The 15090-nt window shown below is 31.6% G+C and overlaps 1 protein-coding gene across 1 annotated transcript in view; it reads left to right on the top strand.

The window, feature by feature from the left end:
• Positions 1-13680, top strand: part of LOC127731254 (polypeptide N-acetylgalactosaminyltransferase 11-like) — a 47109-nt gene extending 33429 nt beyond the window's left edge. The window contains exons 10-12 of the mRNA XM_052240282.1: positions 428-541; positions 2644-2790; positions 6050-13680. Of these exons, the coding sequence (XP_052096242.1) occupies positions 428-541; positions 2644-2790; positions 6050-6184 (396 nt within the window). The 3' untranslated portion in view covers positions 6185-13680. The remainder of the gene's footprint in view (positions 1-427; positions 542-2643; positions 2791-6049) is intronic.
• The last annotated feature ends 1410 nt before the right edge of the window (positions 13681-15090 follow it).

The raw sequence follows: 15090 nt of genomic DNA, 5'->3' as shown, positions 1-15090 counted from the left end.
CAAGATGGGATACTGTTCAGATTATCTATAACTACAAAACCAATTGGTGTGGTTATCAAATCCTATTTAACTGTATTAGGCTGGTATATTCATCAAGATGGGATACTGTTCAGATTATCTATAACTACAAAACCAATTGGTGTGGTTATTAAATCCTATTTAACTGTATTAGGCTGGTATATTCATCAAGATGGGATACTGTTCAGATTATCTATAACTACAAAACCAATTGGTGTGGTTATCAAATCCTATTTAACTGTATAAGGCTGGTATATTCATCAAGATGGGATACTGTTCAGATTATCTATAACTACAAAACCAATTGGTGTGGTTATTAAATCCTATTTAACTGTATAAGGCTGGGCTCAGCGAAACATTTTATTGTAGTATGTACTTGTAACTGTTGTAAGTAATTATTACTTTTCAGATTGTACATACAACGTCAGGTCTTTGTGTTCAAGGGGAGAAAGATATTTATGCTAAAAGATCGATGTTAATACTTCAACATTGTGGGCAGGCTGGCAAAGAAAAGAAATATCAGGTAATATCAATGTAAATACTCCCAACATTGTGGGAAGACTGGTAAAGAGTAGAAATATCAGGTTATATTGAGGATGTAGTTAGGGGAAATTAAAAAAGATATAGAATTTAAAATTGATACTATAAGGCAGAACAGCATTAGTTAACATGGTTAAGGAACAAAATAAACAAAAATATTGATAGGTTATGGAACTCCTTTTTGAGATATTTGATTTTTAGAAAATGGTGGGAAAAGGCTGACTTGGACTTTTACCTTATTTTTAGCGTGGCATTATTTGGGTCTCATATTTTAAGAAAAAAATCTAGAATCTGCTTTAATTTTGGTAATGACCTTTTTATGAGCTATTGAAGTATTCTATAAAAAGAAAATTCGGTGATATGGGCCAAATATTTTAACCTGTATTGAGAAAAAAAATCTAATAGTCTGACCATCTGACAAAAACTCATAAACCTGACCTGACTTAATCCTTTATGTAAAATACTCTAAAATTATGGCAGGTTGGCATAGAGAAGAAATATCAGGTTATATTGATATAAATACTCTTAACATTGTTGGCAGGCTGGCAAAGAGAAAAAAATTCAGGTTATATTGATATAAATACTCTAACAGTGTGGGCAGGCTGGCTAAGCGAAGAAATATCAGATTATATTGATATAAATACTCTAACATTGTGGGCAGGCTGGCAAAGAGAAGAAATATCAGGTTATATTGTTATAAATACTCTAACATTGTGGGCAGGCTGGCAAAGAGAAGAAATATCAGGTTATATTGATATAAATACTCTAACATTGTGGTCAGGCTGGCAAAGAGAAGAAATATCAGGTTATATTAATGTAAAATACTCTAACATTGTGGGCAGGCTGGCAAAAAGAAGAAATATCAGGTTATGTTAATGTAAAATACTCTTAACATTGTGGGCAGGCTGGCAAAGAAAAGAAATATCAGGTAATATCATTGTAAATACTCTAAAATTGTGGGCAGACTGGCAAAGAGAAGAAATATCAGGTAATATCAATGTAAAATTCTCTAACATTTTCAGGCAGGCTGGCAAAGAGCAGAAATATCAGGTAATATCAATGTAAAATACTCATTGTGGGCAGGCTGGCAAAGAGATGAAATATCAGGTTATATTGATATAGATACACTAACATTGTTGGCAGGCTGGCAAAGAGAAGAAATATCAGGTTATATTGATATAAATACTCCAACATTGTGGGAAGACTGTCAAAGAGAAGAAATATCAGGTTATGTTAATGTAAAATACTCTTAACATTGTGGGCAGGCTGGCAAAGAAAAGAAATATCAGGTAATATCATTGTAAATACTCTAAAATTGTGGGCAGACTGGCAAAGAAAAGAAATATCAGGTAATATCATTGTAAATACTCTAAAATTGTGGGCAGACTGGCAAAGAGAAGAAATATCAGGTAATATCAATGTAAAATTCTCATTGTGGGCAGGCTGGCAAAGAGAAGAAATATCAGGTTATATTGATATAAATACTCTAACATTGTTGGCAGGCTGGCAAAGAGCAGAAATATCAGGTAATATCAATGTAAAATACTCATTGTGGGCAGGCTGGCAAAGAGAAGAAATATCAGGTTATATTGATATAAATACTCTAACATTGTTGGCAGGCTGGCAAAGAGAAGAAATATCAGGTTATATTGATATAAATACTCCAACATTGTGGGCAGGCTGGCACAGAGAAAAAATATCAGGTTACATTGATATAAATACTCTTACAGTGTGGGCAGGCTGGCAAAGAGAAAAAATATCAGGTTATATTGATAGAAATACTCCAACATTGTGGGCAGGCTGGCACAGAGAGGAAATATCAGGTTATATTGATATAAATATTCTTACATTGTTGGCAGGCTGGCAACGAGAAGAAATATCAGGTTATAGTAATGTAAAATACTCTAACATTGTGGGCAGGCTGGCACAGAGAGGAATTATCAGGTTATATTGATATAAATATTCTTACATTGTGGGCAGGCTGGCAAAGAGAAGAAATCTCAGGTTATATTAATGTAAAATACTACATTGCTGCTAACACTAAGGGATATAAGCATCTATATTTGGTTAAATGTTTTTTTTTAGATTTGGCACGAGACAGTTGACAGTGAACTGATCCTAGCATCTGTGCTATGTTTAGATGTAGAATCCAAGGAACAGGGACATTCTTTTGCCAGATTAATGAAGTGCCATGGTTCTAAAGGATCTCAAGCATGGGTCTGGACAAAGAAGGTAATATTGCTCAGAATTGCCATGGTTCTAAAGGATCTGAGCATGGGTCTGGACAAACAAGGTTTATATATTGCTCATTTTCATGGATATTTGAATATTTGGTTTAGCCAATATCTGCATACAAGCCCATAGAAACTTTGTTATTTGTTAAACATTTAAATTAGTGGTTTACCTGTACCCACGAAACCCACGAAAAAATTGGTATCCAACGAATAATAATGAATCCACAGTATTCAAAAACAATATCAAATGATTAATTAAACCACTATAGGGTCAAAATTTGATACCTATATATTTTTATAATGTTGGTCTACAAGTAATTTTATACTCATATAAATGTTCAATGCAAGCAGAGGTCATATCTTCAATTATTAGTCCCCTACCGACGAAGTCGAAGGGGACTTTAGGTTTGCACTCCGTCCGTCTGTCTGTCTGTCCATCCGTCAGTCCGGATAATCAGTTTTCCGCACTTTTCGTCTTGCTTGAAGATATTGGTTTGATAATTGTTATATAGTTTTATCATGACAAGTTACAGATCAAGTTCGAATTTTCTTCCGGTCTGAAGATTTTGTGCAGAGTTATGGTCCTTGGACTTTGAAAATTCACTTAAATAATCAGTTTTCCACACTTTTTTTTAGTCTTACTTAAGAATAATTGACTTGATATTTGTTATATAGTTTACACCATGACAAGTTATAGATCAAATACGCATTTTGTTCCAGTACAATGAATTTTTAACCGGTAGAGGACTATGTATTGCCATGCAATACTCTCAGAATGCTTGTTCATGTTAAACATGTGTAAATATTTTTAATAATTATTTCACAACATGCAACTGTTCAAATTCACCTTATATCTATTATCCCAGTGGTCATACTTAATGAAGAAGTTCCTTCTTATTGGAATTGTAAGTTATAAAGGTAACTTTTAAGTAATTTATTGATGTGTAAACTCTGCCTTTCAGTCAAAAACTGAACATAATTTTCTCTTAGACTTTATTCAGTTAATGATTGAGTCAGCCAGGTTTACTTTAATATCCATAAACCCCTTCAAAATAATCTTCAATTGTATATAAAGATTACTGTGTATAAACTAAAACTGGAAAGCTCTCTGTTCCTAAAATAAGGACTTCACCTCTCTCTTGAATAATTAATGTGCCTTAGTACCAGCTGATCAGGCAGCAAACAATGGTGTGTTTGTACCAAGAATAAGATCTATGCATAGAGTCTTAAATAAATAATATGGCTGAGTACCAGCTGATCAAGCAGCAAACAATATGGTGTGTTTGTACTTAGAATAAGATCTACACTTAGAGACTTAAATAATTAACATGGCTTAGTACTAGCTGATCAGGCAGCAGGCAATGGTGTGTGTGTACCCATCTTTCTCCAGATTAATGAAACAGCAATGGGAACAAAGATGACCCTGTCTTATGCCAATATTTTTATGGGCAAATTTGAACAGCAAATTATAGATACTTTTCTTTACCAACTATTTTCTTCGTTCAGATTTATTGACGATATTGACATGAAGTGGGATAATACTGAACAAGAACTTCATGTTTTCATTGAGCATGCAAACAACGCTCATCCTTCAATTGAATTCACTCATGAAATTTCTCTCTGTAAGATCATATTCATTGACACTTCTACACAAGTGAATGGTGGAATCATATCTACAGATCTGTATTGTAAGCCAACAGACAAACATCAATATCTTTCTCCCCAAATTTGTCATCCAAAACACTGTACCAGGAGCATTCCTTACAGTCAGACCATTAGCAAACAACGCTCATCCTTCAATTGAATTCACTCATGAAATTTCTCTCTGTAAGATCATATTCATTGACACTTCTACACAAGTGAACGGTGGAATCATATCTAAGGATCTGTATTGTAAGCCAACAGACAAACATCAATATCTTTCTCCCCAAAGTTGTCATCCAAAACACTGTACCAGGAGCATTCCTTACAGTCAGACCATTAGGATTAAGTGGATTTGCTCCACCAAAAATACTATGACAAAGTGGTTACAATAACTTTGCAGCCACCTAATAAACAGGGACTACAAAAGAAAATAAATGGATAAAGAACATCAGCCGAGACAAACTTTTACAGTATAAAGAGAAAACTGTCAACCCAAGAGTTCAGTTTGTGTTGACTTATCAATCACAATCTGATAAATTGTCACACCTTATCAGCAAAAACAGGAAATATATCTAAATAAAAAGATCTTTCCCGAGCCTCCCGTACTGGCTTCTGTAGGCCCAAAAGCCTTAAAGATAGATTGGAGAGAGCTGATTTATCATCCAAACCAGGATTTTCGTCAGCAGGTTCTTGTAAGGGTTGTGGGAACAAGCCATGTCTGACTTGCAAGCAAATGCTGCACACCCAGACTTTCAACAGTCACTCGACTGACATGACATGCACCATATTTTGCAATGTTAATTGTAAGAGTACAAACACTGTATATATTCTTCAATATAAATGTGGCAAATGTTTGAATGCCCATTGTGGTGACAATGACTCCCTCTCCCTCTCAGTCAATGTTTGAGATCTCCTGGTCACTCTAAGGCAGATCTGAACTGATTGATTACCATTGTCATTGACCACAAAACTCATGGACTAAAGAGGAGAGAGTCTAGCTCTCAGGAAAGATTTTGTATACAAAAGTTGAAAACGTAGGCACCAAATGGGATCAACGTAAAGAGAAAGCTTAAATCAAGCAGTACTAGATGTGTTATTTCATTTTGAGATGTATAACTACACACTCCCTGCAGTTGTTAATACTTAATGTATATTTAGTTCACAAGATTGTAGAATACTAAAACTCTTAACTTTCTATCTTTTGTTTTTAATTAATTTGTATGAAGTTCAAGATTATTGAATTGAAATTGTAAATTTTCTACAATGTTCGGTGTTTAATTTAAATACTTAATTTGTAGCTTAGTCAATAGATTATAGAATACAAAATTCTTAACTTTCCATCTTTTGTTTTTATTTAATTTGTATGAGGTTCCAGATTATTGAATTGTAACTTAAACTTTTCTCCAATGTTTAGGTTTAATTTTGCATAATAATGGTCAAGATTTTTTTTTAATTTGCATAGCTATTGACATCATTTTACACCAGGCTGCTCATACTGATGAAGGATATTTGATATATATATATTTATCCATCAAAAGTTGATTTATACATTTGTATTGCCTTAAATGGTACTTGACAAATGTATAATTATTCAAATATTAAATCTTTTACAGAGTGGAGTGTCTTTGCTGTACAATCCTGCAACAGGAAAATGTCTGAAGGCAACCAACAAAAGTAAACGTATCTATCTTACATTAGATATATGTCAAGACAACACGGATATGGCATTTGAAATGTCAGTTCAGTAGCCTACAACACAGATACAGCATTTGAAATGTCAGTTCAGTAGCCTACAACACAGATACAGCATTTGAAATGTCAGTTCAGTAGCCTACAACACAGATACAGCATTTGAAATGTCAGTTCAGTAGCCTACAACACAGATACAGCATTTGAAATGTCAGTTCAGAAGCCTACAACACAGATACAGCATTTGAAATGTCAGTTCAGTTCAGTAGCCTACAACACAGATACAGCATTTGAAATGTCAGTTCAGTAGCCTACAACACAGATACAGCATTTGAAATTTCAGTTCAGTAGCCTACAACACAGATACAGCATTTGAAATGTCAGTTCAGAAGCCTATAAAATGGATATTAGCAACAGCATTACTAAAAAATATATGTATGCAAAAGTAACCTAAACTTTACTGTGAGATGTCAAAACAAGGCTGTTGATTTTGATTAATTAATTTTTGGGGCTATAATTTTGGCTAATACATAGTTAAGCTATCAAAATTACTTGAAAAATAACCATTTTAGAACAATATACTAATTTGAATACTGTAAGCATTAGAATTTTCATGCTTGGGTTATTGTCACTTATTTCACATATGCTTCAAATCTGCAAAAAAGTATCCCCTGTGCAAATTATTGTCAGAGAGCCAAACTATTGGCATGAAGTATATTTATGGTTGATACAGGAATGTATCACTGTGCAAAACATTTATGGTTGATACAGGAATGTATCACTGTGCAAAACATTTATGGTTGCTACAGGAATGTATCACTGTGCAAAACATTTATGCACTGAAGTTGCAAAAATAACAACCCAGGAAAATATTCCCGTTTACGATAGGTTTTTGTCTTAAAGTGAAACCACATAACATTTCTACACTAAAGTGTTTAGATTATGGGTATGACTAAGACCCCGTTCACTCTATCATTTTTTGAATCAATCTAAATTTGAATCAGATCTAAATAAAATCAGTTTGCTTTCACATTATGTTTAATCCTAATGATCTCTATTGATTTAATCTGAACCACTGCGTTCACACTACAAGTAAAAATGCAATCGATCTGCCCAAATTATCCGTGAAATTGTAAACACTGTATACAAATAGAAATATTTAATCAAATAAATGTGTTGATACATACACTTGCAAAAAAATAATGGATGGAGTTATTGTAGATACTGCTGTTCATATAGTTTTCGTTAATTTTCAGCCCTATAATGCTGGTCATACATTTTGTAATAAATTTTACGTGTAGTTTTGCCGCCATATATGCCCACAAATTAATTTCGATGTAATCATACTAGTTTAGATCGATCTCTGAGTTCACATTTAAAGTTAGATCAGTTCACTTTAGATCGATTCAAACTAAACTACCTCTTTTGGTGTTTTAATTAAGACCGATTCAAGATGGATTCAAAGCGTTCACATTGGTCTTAAATTGATCTAAAGTGAACTGATCTAGTTTAAATTGATCTAAATGTCCAAGTGTGAACTGGGTCTTATTTATTGATAAAACTTACATAATTGAAAGGTTTAAAAAATTGACTGTTTTACAATTTTATGTGGCCAAGTATTGACCATCATATCTCCTCCTTTTGTTTTCTTATTTTCCTTCATCTTCAAGTAGAAAATTTTGTGTACATAGTTTGTTTATCTATAGACCATATAACATTCTTAATTATATTCACATTTAACTTCATTTCATACTATATATATATATTGTATAATTGTATTTGGAAAAAACAATTGATACTGACGAAGGCCATTTGTTGTGCTGAAATATTTGTCAGTATATTATGTAATTTTGTTGATATATAATTATATTTTATTGTATCATAACACAAATCTTTAGACTTGTGTATATATATATATATTTGGTTGTTTGTTTATAACATGATCTTGTCTTTCTGTAAATTCTGTGTTGTGATTTAAAAGTTCATAAAGTTAAAGCTTATTGATAAGGCATATTAACTGGACGCATTAGGGGGACACTGGTGATAGGGCATACAAGCTGGACACAGGTGATAATATTTGGTAATAGGGCATACTAGCTGGACACAGCTGATAAACATTATGATGAGTGTCTTTGAGGAAGGTCTTATTGCATAGTAAATGAGTGCATGATAAAAAGATGTGATACTGTATAGATCAAGTAGATCTTGGTAAACTAATTATTTGAATGTGTATGTATGTATTAAGACACAGTTTACTAGTCAGTATATTGTATGATGTCTGAATTGTTTCTAGTCTGTCGTTAGTCTATGTTATCATCCTTAAGTTACAGGGATATAGTCAGATTTTGTCTTTCATGAGCTGTCATTAGTCATTGTAAATTATCCCTCAAGTTTATAGAGATATAATATGATATTGTATTCATGAGATTTCCATTATTCTTTATGATCTCTCCTCAAGTTTACAGAGGTATAATACAATAAGATTTTGAACAGCATTTATCAATGGATTTGTCCTGAATATGTGTGAAATACTTTCCACTGCATGTTCAGTACTTATCAACTATATTATTACATTGATGAACTATTATTTAAGAGTATGCATATAAAATGGCCACTTAATGTATTCATGTTATTTTTAATGAATCTGTAACATTGTTGATAATACACAATAATAATTTGTGTATCATTTATTGTCAATTTGACGTTAAGAAAACATACCATAAACTTGTATCTTTTATTGTGAATTGTAAGTGTAATGCAGTTAAAAGTTGATATTTCAAGTGAATATTAAATGTTTATACTTTGAATTTTAAATAGGAAACATACACAGTTAACTTGAAATATTGATAATGAATTTTATGTTTAACATTCAAATGTAAACAGTTGTGAATTTTTTAAATGTTTTTTACATGTAAAATTTATGTGAATTCAGAGTTTAATTTTATAAATCAAACTCTCAAATACATAAGAGATCTTTTGTGATAAAAGGATGACACATCAATGTTATTTAACATAATCCTTATGATACTCCAAATTGCCATATTTTTTATAATACTGAGTTTTAAGTATGCAATATATTTGATGCTGTCTATTTTATATAGTATATGTCTATGCAATAAAACTCCCTGTAGTTCGTGGGACCAAATAATTATGATATGATTCTTTATTAAAGTTTTTTTTATAGTTTTATTACATATTATGGATACAACCAAGTGATCATAAAAAAAGTGATTGTAAATGTTCTGAAACATCTTTTTGTGTTAAGGTTGAAATGATAATTGATATGTAGGTATAATATGGAAAACCAAATTAAATTGTCCATCGAACAACATTTTTAAAATGACTGGAAAAATTCATATGATTTGAATTTAACAAAATTTCATATCTTTAAATAACATGATATCCTGAATTAATTCCAGGTGTCAACATTCATTTGTCAGTTGCCATATGAACATTTCTGCCAAAAATGTAGACATTTTAAACTAAATTTGATATCCAAGTAGAATATGATATGAATTGATTTCTTGTTGAAAATAATCCATAGTCTCCTATTTTAAAAATATCTTTTGGGGATCATTTTCAAAATGTATTAAAAAATTGTCTGTGCCTTACATAAAAATATGAAAGGCTCCTGCTAACATGTCAGTTTCAAGTTTAATTTAATCTTTAGGTTTGATCAAAAATTGAATATAAGTTTTCTTTTGATTTAACTGATTTAAGTGACATGAATTTTAATAGTGTAATAAAGATGATCAAATAATGCACAAATCATGTAAAAGTAAGAAGTTGTTTGTAAAGCAATTAGTATGTTACCATGGCAATTTGTATAAAGGTTATGATCAAAATATGAATTTTAATACGTCCTCAAATAGAAATAATTTTTTGCAAGAATAAGATTTGAAATATGTAAGTATTATACTCAAGTTAATTATGAATGCAGCAACAAACATCAATGGAATTGTTTAAATCTAACATATAAGATACAGTTTTTGGTTATTATAATTATGCAGCTATATGTAAGGCTTTTTATTATCATTTATTTGGTAGCCTAAAAGAAACTTGTAAAAAATGGATCAACTTTGATGTCAGAACAATTTATTCTCTTTTGATTTTTCTTATATGAAAGTATTATACAATCTAGGAAGAGAATTTTGTTAGATGTAAATTGTGTAGTATAATCATTTTATGACCATGATGTCTTATGTCATCTGAGGTTATAACCATGACACCCAACTTCATCAAAAGTTAAAACCATGACACCTAACTTCATCAGGAGTTAAAAAACAATGATGCCTTAATTACTTCATCAGGAGTTAAAATCATGATGCCTTACTTCATCAGGAGTTTAAACCATGGTGCCTTACTTCATGATGAGTTAATACCATGACATCTTATATTCACCAGTGAATGTATTGGTTTACTCTTAATCAAGATTAATTTTACTATACATTGCTAAGCCGATGTAATTTACAAAATTACTATGGAACATTGAACAACTTAAAATTTGTCTGTTCTTCTCCACTTTTAGCTCACTATCTTCCACTTTAAGTTACTTCTACAAAAACTACTCTGAAACAAATGGATCAATTGGAACCAAACTTGACCACAATCATCCTTGGGGTTTCTAGTTTTAAAAATGTTTCCAATGATCCCATCTGCCTACCAACATGGCTGCTAAGGCTAAAAATAGAAAAAGGTTTAATATGCAAGTACAAATGTATTGTCTATTTTCTTGTAAAATCTTATAAAACTTGACAGAAATTTTCAGAATGTAGAGACTGTCAATTATGACTCAAAACTTCTTGTAGAAATGTTTGCCCTTAAATGATGAATTTTACCAATTTTTTGTGATTTTGGCTTTATTTTGAAAACTAATAGAAATAGAGAAACTTAAAAAGATAAATAAGTATAATTCGCAGGACAAGACCTTCAATTCAATCAACATGGCCAAAATCATTTGTCAGTGCCTCATAGGAGTTACTGCCCTTGAATAACCATTTTTACCCATATTTATTAGTTAATATGACCAGTAAACCTGTTATAGGAATTATTGGTCTTAAATGATGACTTTTAGCAAATTCTGTGTTTTTTGTCAAAATTATAGTAGAAAGAGAGAAATTTTGAGTAGGAAAAATCATCAGATGAACAAGATCTACTACTAAGTTAATATGGCCTTGACTAATTTTCTGTAGCTCCATATACAAATTAATGCCCTTATATGACAAATTTATCCATTCTTCTTTTTAAGTGTTTTTTTAGTAACGTTAATAGGCTCCTTGGATTATCTAGTAACTTCATGCTTTTTCTATAATAACTATTTGTGTTTTTTTGGAAAAGGTGTCTGAATATCACCATTTTACAAATAAATGTTCCAAGGTCGCTGCTAAATCTGGTTCTGGGTTTATTTTATAGCTCAGTTGCAACAAAGTCAAGCTTGACTTATAATATGATGATCGATGTCCACATTAAAGTTAACTGACAAAATCATTCAAGTCATAAGTAATATCTTGGTTTAATTTATCCCTGACAAAATGATTCAAGTCATAAGTAATATCTTGGTTTAATATATCCCTGACAAAATCATTCAAGTCATCAGTAATATCTTGGTTTAATATATCCCTGACAAAATCATTCAAGTCATAAGTAATATCTTGGTTTAATTTATTCCTGACAAAATCATTCAAGTCATAAGTAATATCTTGGTTTAATATATCCCTGACAAAATCATTCAAGTCATCAGTAATATCTTGGTTTAATATATCCCTGACAAAATCATTCAAGTCATAAATAATATCTTGGTTTAATTTATCCAGATGGAAGGAGGAAGATATCTATTGATTTAGGGTCCATATGTCAAGATTACAGCAGCTATTGCTAGACTGAAATTTTGGAAAATTTTTGGTTTCCAGATATTATCTTCTGAGCCATATGTCCAACTTTCACCAAGCTTGGTTCTATTATGCCCTGTGGGAAGAGAACAATATACTGATTATGGGGTCAATAGGTCAACAAAATTTTGGCAAGATTTTGGTTTAAGATAAAACAATTTATAAACTGAACTTTGGGCAAAACATTTGGTTTGTTTTGAGATTTCATGTTTTGAACACATGTCCAACCTTCACCAAACTTAGCTTGAGAATGCTACTAGGAATAAATACACCCTTACAATTTTTTAGTCCATAGGTCAAAGGTCATGGCCACAGTAAATGTAAAGTTCAGGAAAAGTTTTGCTTGGAGACAATACCTTTTGAGACATAAATCAAACTTATATTATATTTTTTAAGTGTTATGTGAAAAAGACTTCCAACCATTTAACATTAAAACTGTTTGATGAAACCAATAAAGATCTCAACTCAGCTCATTTTGAAGATTTTCGACATCAGAAAAGGAAACAATGGCCTAGATTGTCATCTATGAAAATCATTATTACAGAATTTCTCTGTTCCAAGGTCAACTTTTAGTTGTCTATTCTACTAAACAATATGGACTAAATATAAACTGAGACTGCTTTGTCTGTAAAAACAAAATTCCTGTGATGACATGTTGGATATATTGTGGTTCTGATTTCAGTGATACATGGTTCTGGTATGAACTATAGAAGAATAAATATAACACAACATATTATAAGATAAGTTATCAATTTTTATTGTTGTTCTCTGTAAGAACTGTATTCAATGAAATGTTTTGTGCTTGTTTGTTCCAAAGATATCTGTAAGCTTGACAAGAGATTTTCAGGAATCTGTTTTCTGTAGTAATTAAATTTCCATTCTAATCACATTTTAGACAAATTTTAGACTTATATAATTATTCAGGGTGAAAAATGGACAATCAGCTTAAAACATAGCTGTGGGACCATAGCTCTTATGGTCCTGGTGATATTTTTTGACAATTTGGAGGTCTGCAAATTGTCAAAAAATATCATAAGGACCATAAGAGCTACAGTTCCTCAGCTACTTGAAACTAGGCTATTTAATGCCTTCCTTTAAAAAAAAGTGAAAATAATCATCATCATCAGATATTGCTGTTAAGTTTTAATAACCAAAGTTTTAGTGTGGGTTTTTTTTATTAAATGCTTACATTGAATGATTTTTTATTGAGGATGCTGTGTTATTGTTCATAACCAAAAAAAGAGGCATTTTGCTCCTCATTATTGATTAGAGTTCTTTTGAAAATAGTATTTTTTTGTTATATCAGAATCATACACTATTGATTCTGAAGTTTTAATATATATTTACATATTTAACTGAAATCTAAAGATATTTTAAACCATACTTTTTTATCAATTGTAGCATTATATTATATTTGAAATGACAGAAATTTCAATAGTTATAATTTAAATGAAGACTACAAAGTTTAATTTGAGATTTTTGATTAACAGTAATCTGATTCTGTTGACACTCAAGAATATACTCCTGACCATGTGAAGTATTGTGAAGTTGTCGGTGCTATGTTGGAGAATATACTCAAATAGAATGTAGATCTGAACGTTATCATGAGATGTTATGGTGCTTTGTGGACGATGTATAATATACTCAAATAAAATTATGAATCTTAAGTTGTTCTAATTAAACAATGATATCTTGTTTTGAATATAATGAACTTTCATTTAACAAATCCCTGAATAACCTAAGTTTAAAAATAAATGTATACTACAAGTTTTTAACAAGAATGAAATACTTACTACCTTTAAAAGTCTGGTACAATGTGCATATATATATATATATATATATAATTCGTCTCAAATTTAGCCCAACAATGTTAGATCTTCAAATTTGCGTTAGCAAATTTTTGTTCTTCCCTCAGCGGGATTCGAACCCTTGCTTCTGGGACATCGTGGCAACACCGCCTAGACCCTAGACCACTCGACCACCTAGGCTACATACAAATATAGCTTTCAGTGGTCGATGTAATACCTTTCCTCGTCGGCTTTATCTAAGGTTGTAATACAGTGCATGATGTATAGTGGCAACTAGATGGTGCACTTTTCATATCAGCTATTTTGTCTGTCGTAAAGGATGATAATGTTAATAACCATGCCGCCACATCAAGTTTTGATTTTATTATACACGTCGAAACGTATGACAACTTTATGACAGACATTCTCTATCGGATAACACGTGGTTATACCGGGCTAACACCATAATATATATATAATTCGTCTAAAATTTGGCCCAGCAATGTTAGATCTTCAAATGTTTCTGCCAATGAACACCCTACAGAGAAAATATCAGAATTTATTGACCTTCTTTTAAGACCACATGTAGAAAATATACCATCTAATCTAATCTAACTTATCTTTAAACCCCCTTTGTAGAGGAACCATATTTTCATATGTAGAACAGGTGCTCTCTTTATATACAGTGCTGCTACTCCTTCCACCATTGGGCATCTAACCATATTTACATGCTCAGCTCGGGTGCTTTCTATATACAGTGCAGTTACTCCCTCCACCATTCGATATCTGATGTGCGCATATTTAAATTGAAGTCCTACCCCCAAATAATTTGCGTAAAATCCTTTATTTTTCAGTTTAGTTCACTTGATTCCAGAAATTTGTGTGGTTCCTCCAACCATGCCCTTATATATGTTGAGATAACGGAATCGCTTATTTTATTGTCACTTCGCACTAGATTTATTACTGTCCACATACCATCTTGTAACAGGCTATATGAAGTTGGTATAGCAGGCGTCGAGTAAGGCGTTCTTAAGGCGTTCTATTTGTACTACACTGACTGGAGAGAGTTTCTTTGCTTTCGCTACCGGCATTAAGTCCAGAATATGTTGTAGTTTTTCGTTCGTTGATAGTTCATCAAATTGAATTCCCATTGTGTTCAGCATTGTAGTTATTTCATGAAGTATTGCGTTCCTCACTATTCTCAAGCTTTCACATTTCAAAATAAAGTGTTCTATATTTTCTTCTTACTTTGCACATAACAGACATTTCGGAGCAGTCTCATCTTTGTAC

The sequence above is a fragment of the Mytilus californianus genome, unplaced genomic scaffold, assembly GCF_021869535.1.
Source record: "Mytilus californianus isolate M0D057914Y unplaced genomic scaffold, xbMytCali1.0.p SCAF_2, whole genome shotgun sequence".
NCBI lineage: Eukaryota > Metazoa > Mollusca > Bivalvia > Mytilida > Mytilidae > Mytilus > Mytilus californianus.
Note: the sequence above shows the minus strand (reverse complement) of the source record. Positions and strands in the feature narration are given on the sequence as shown.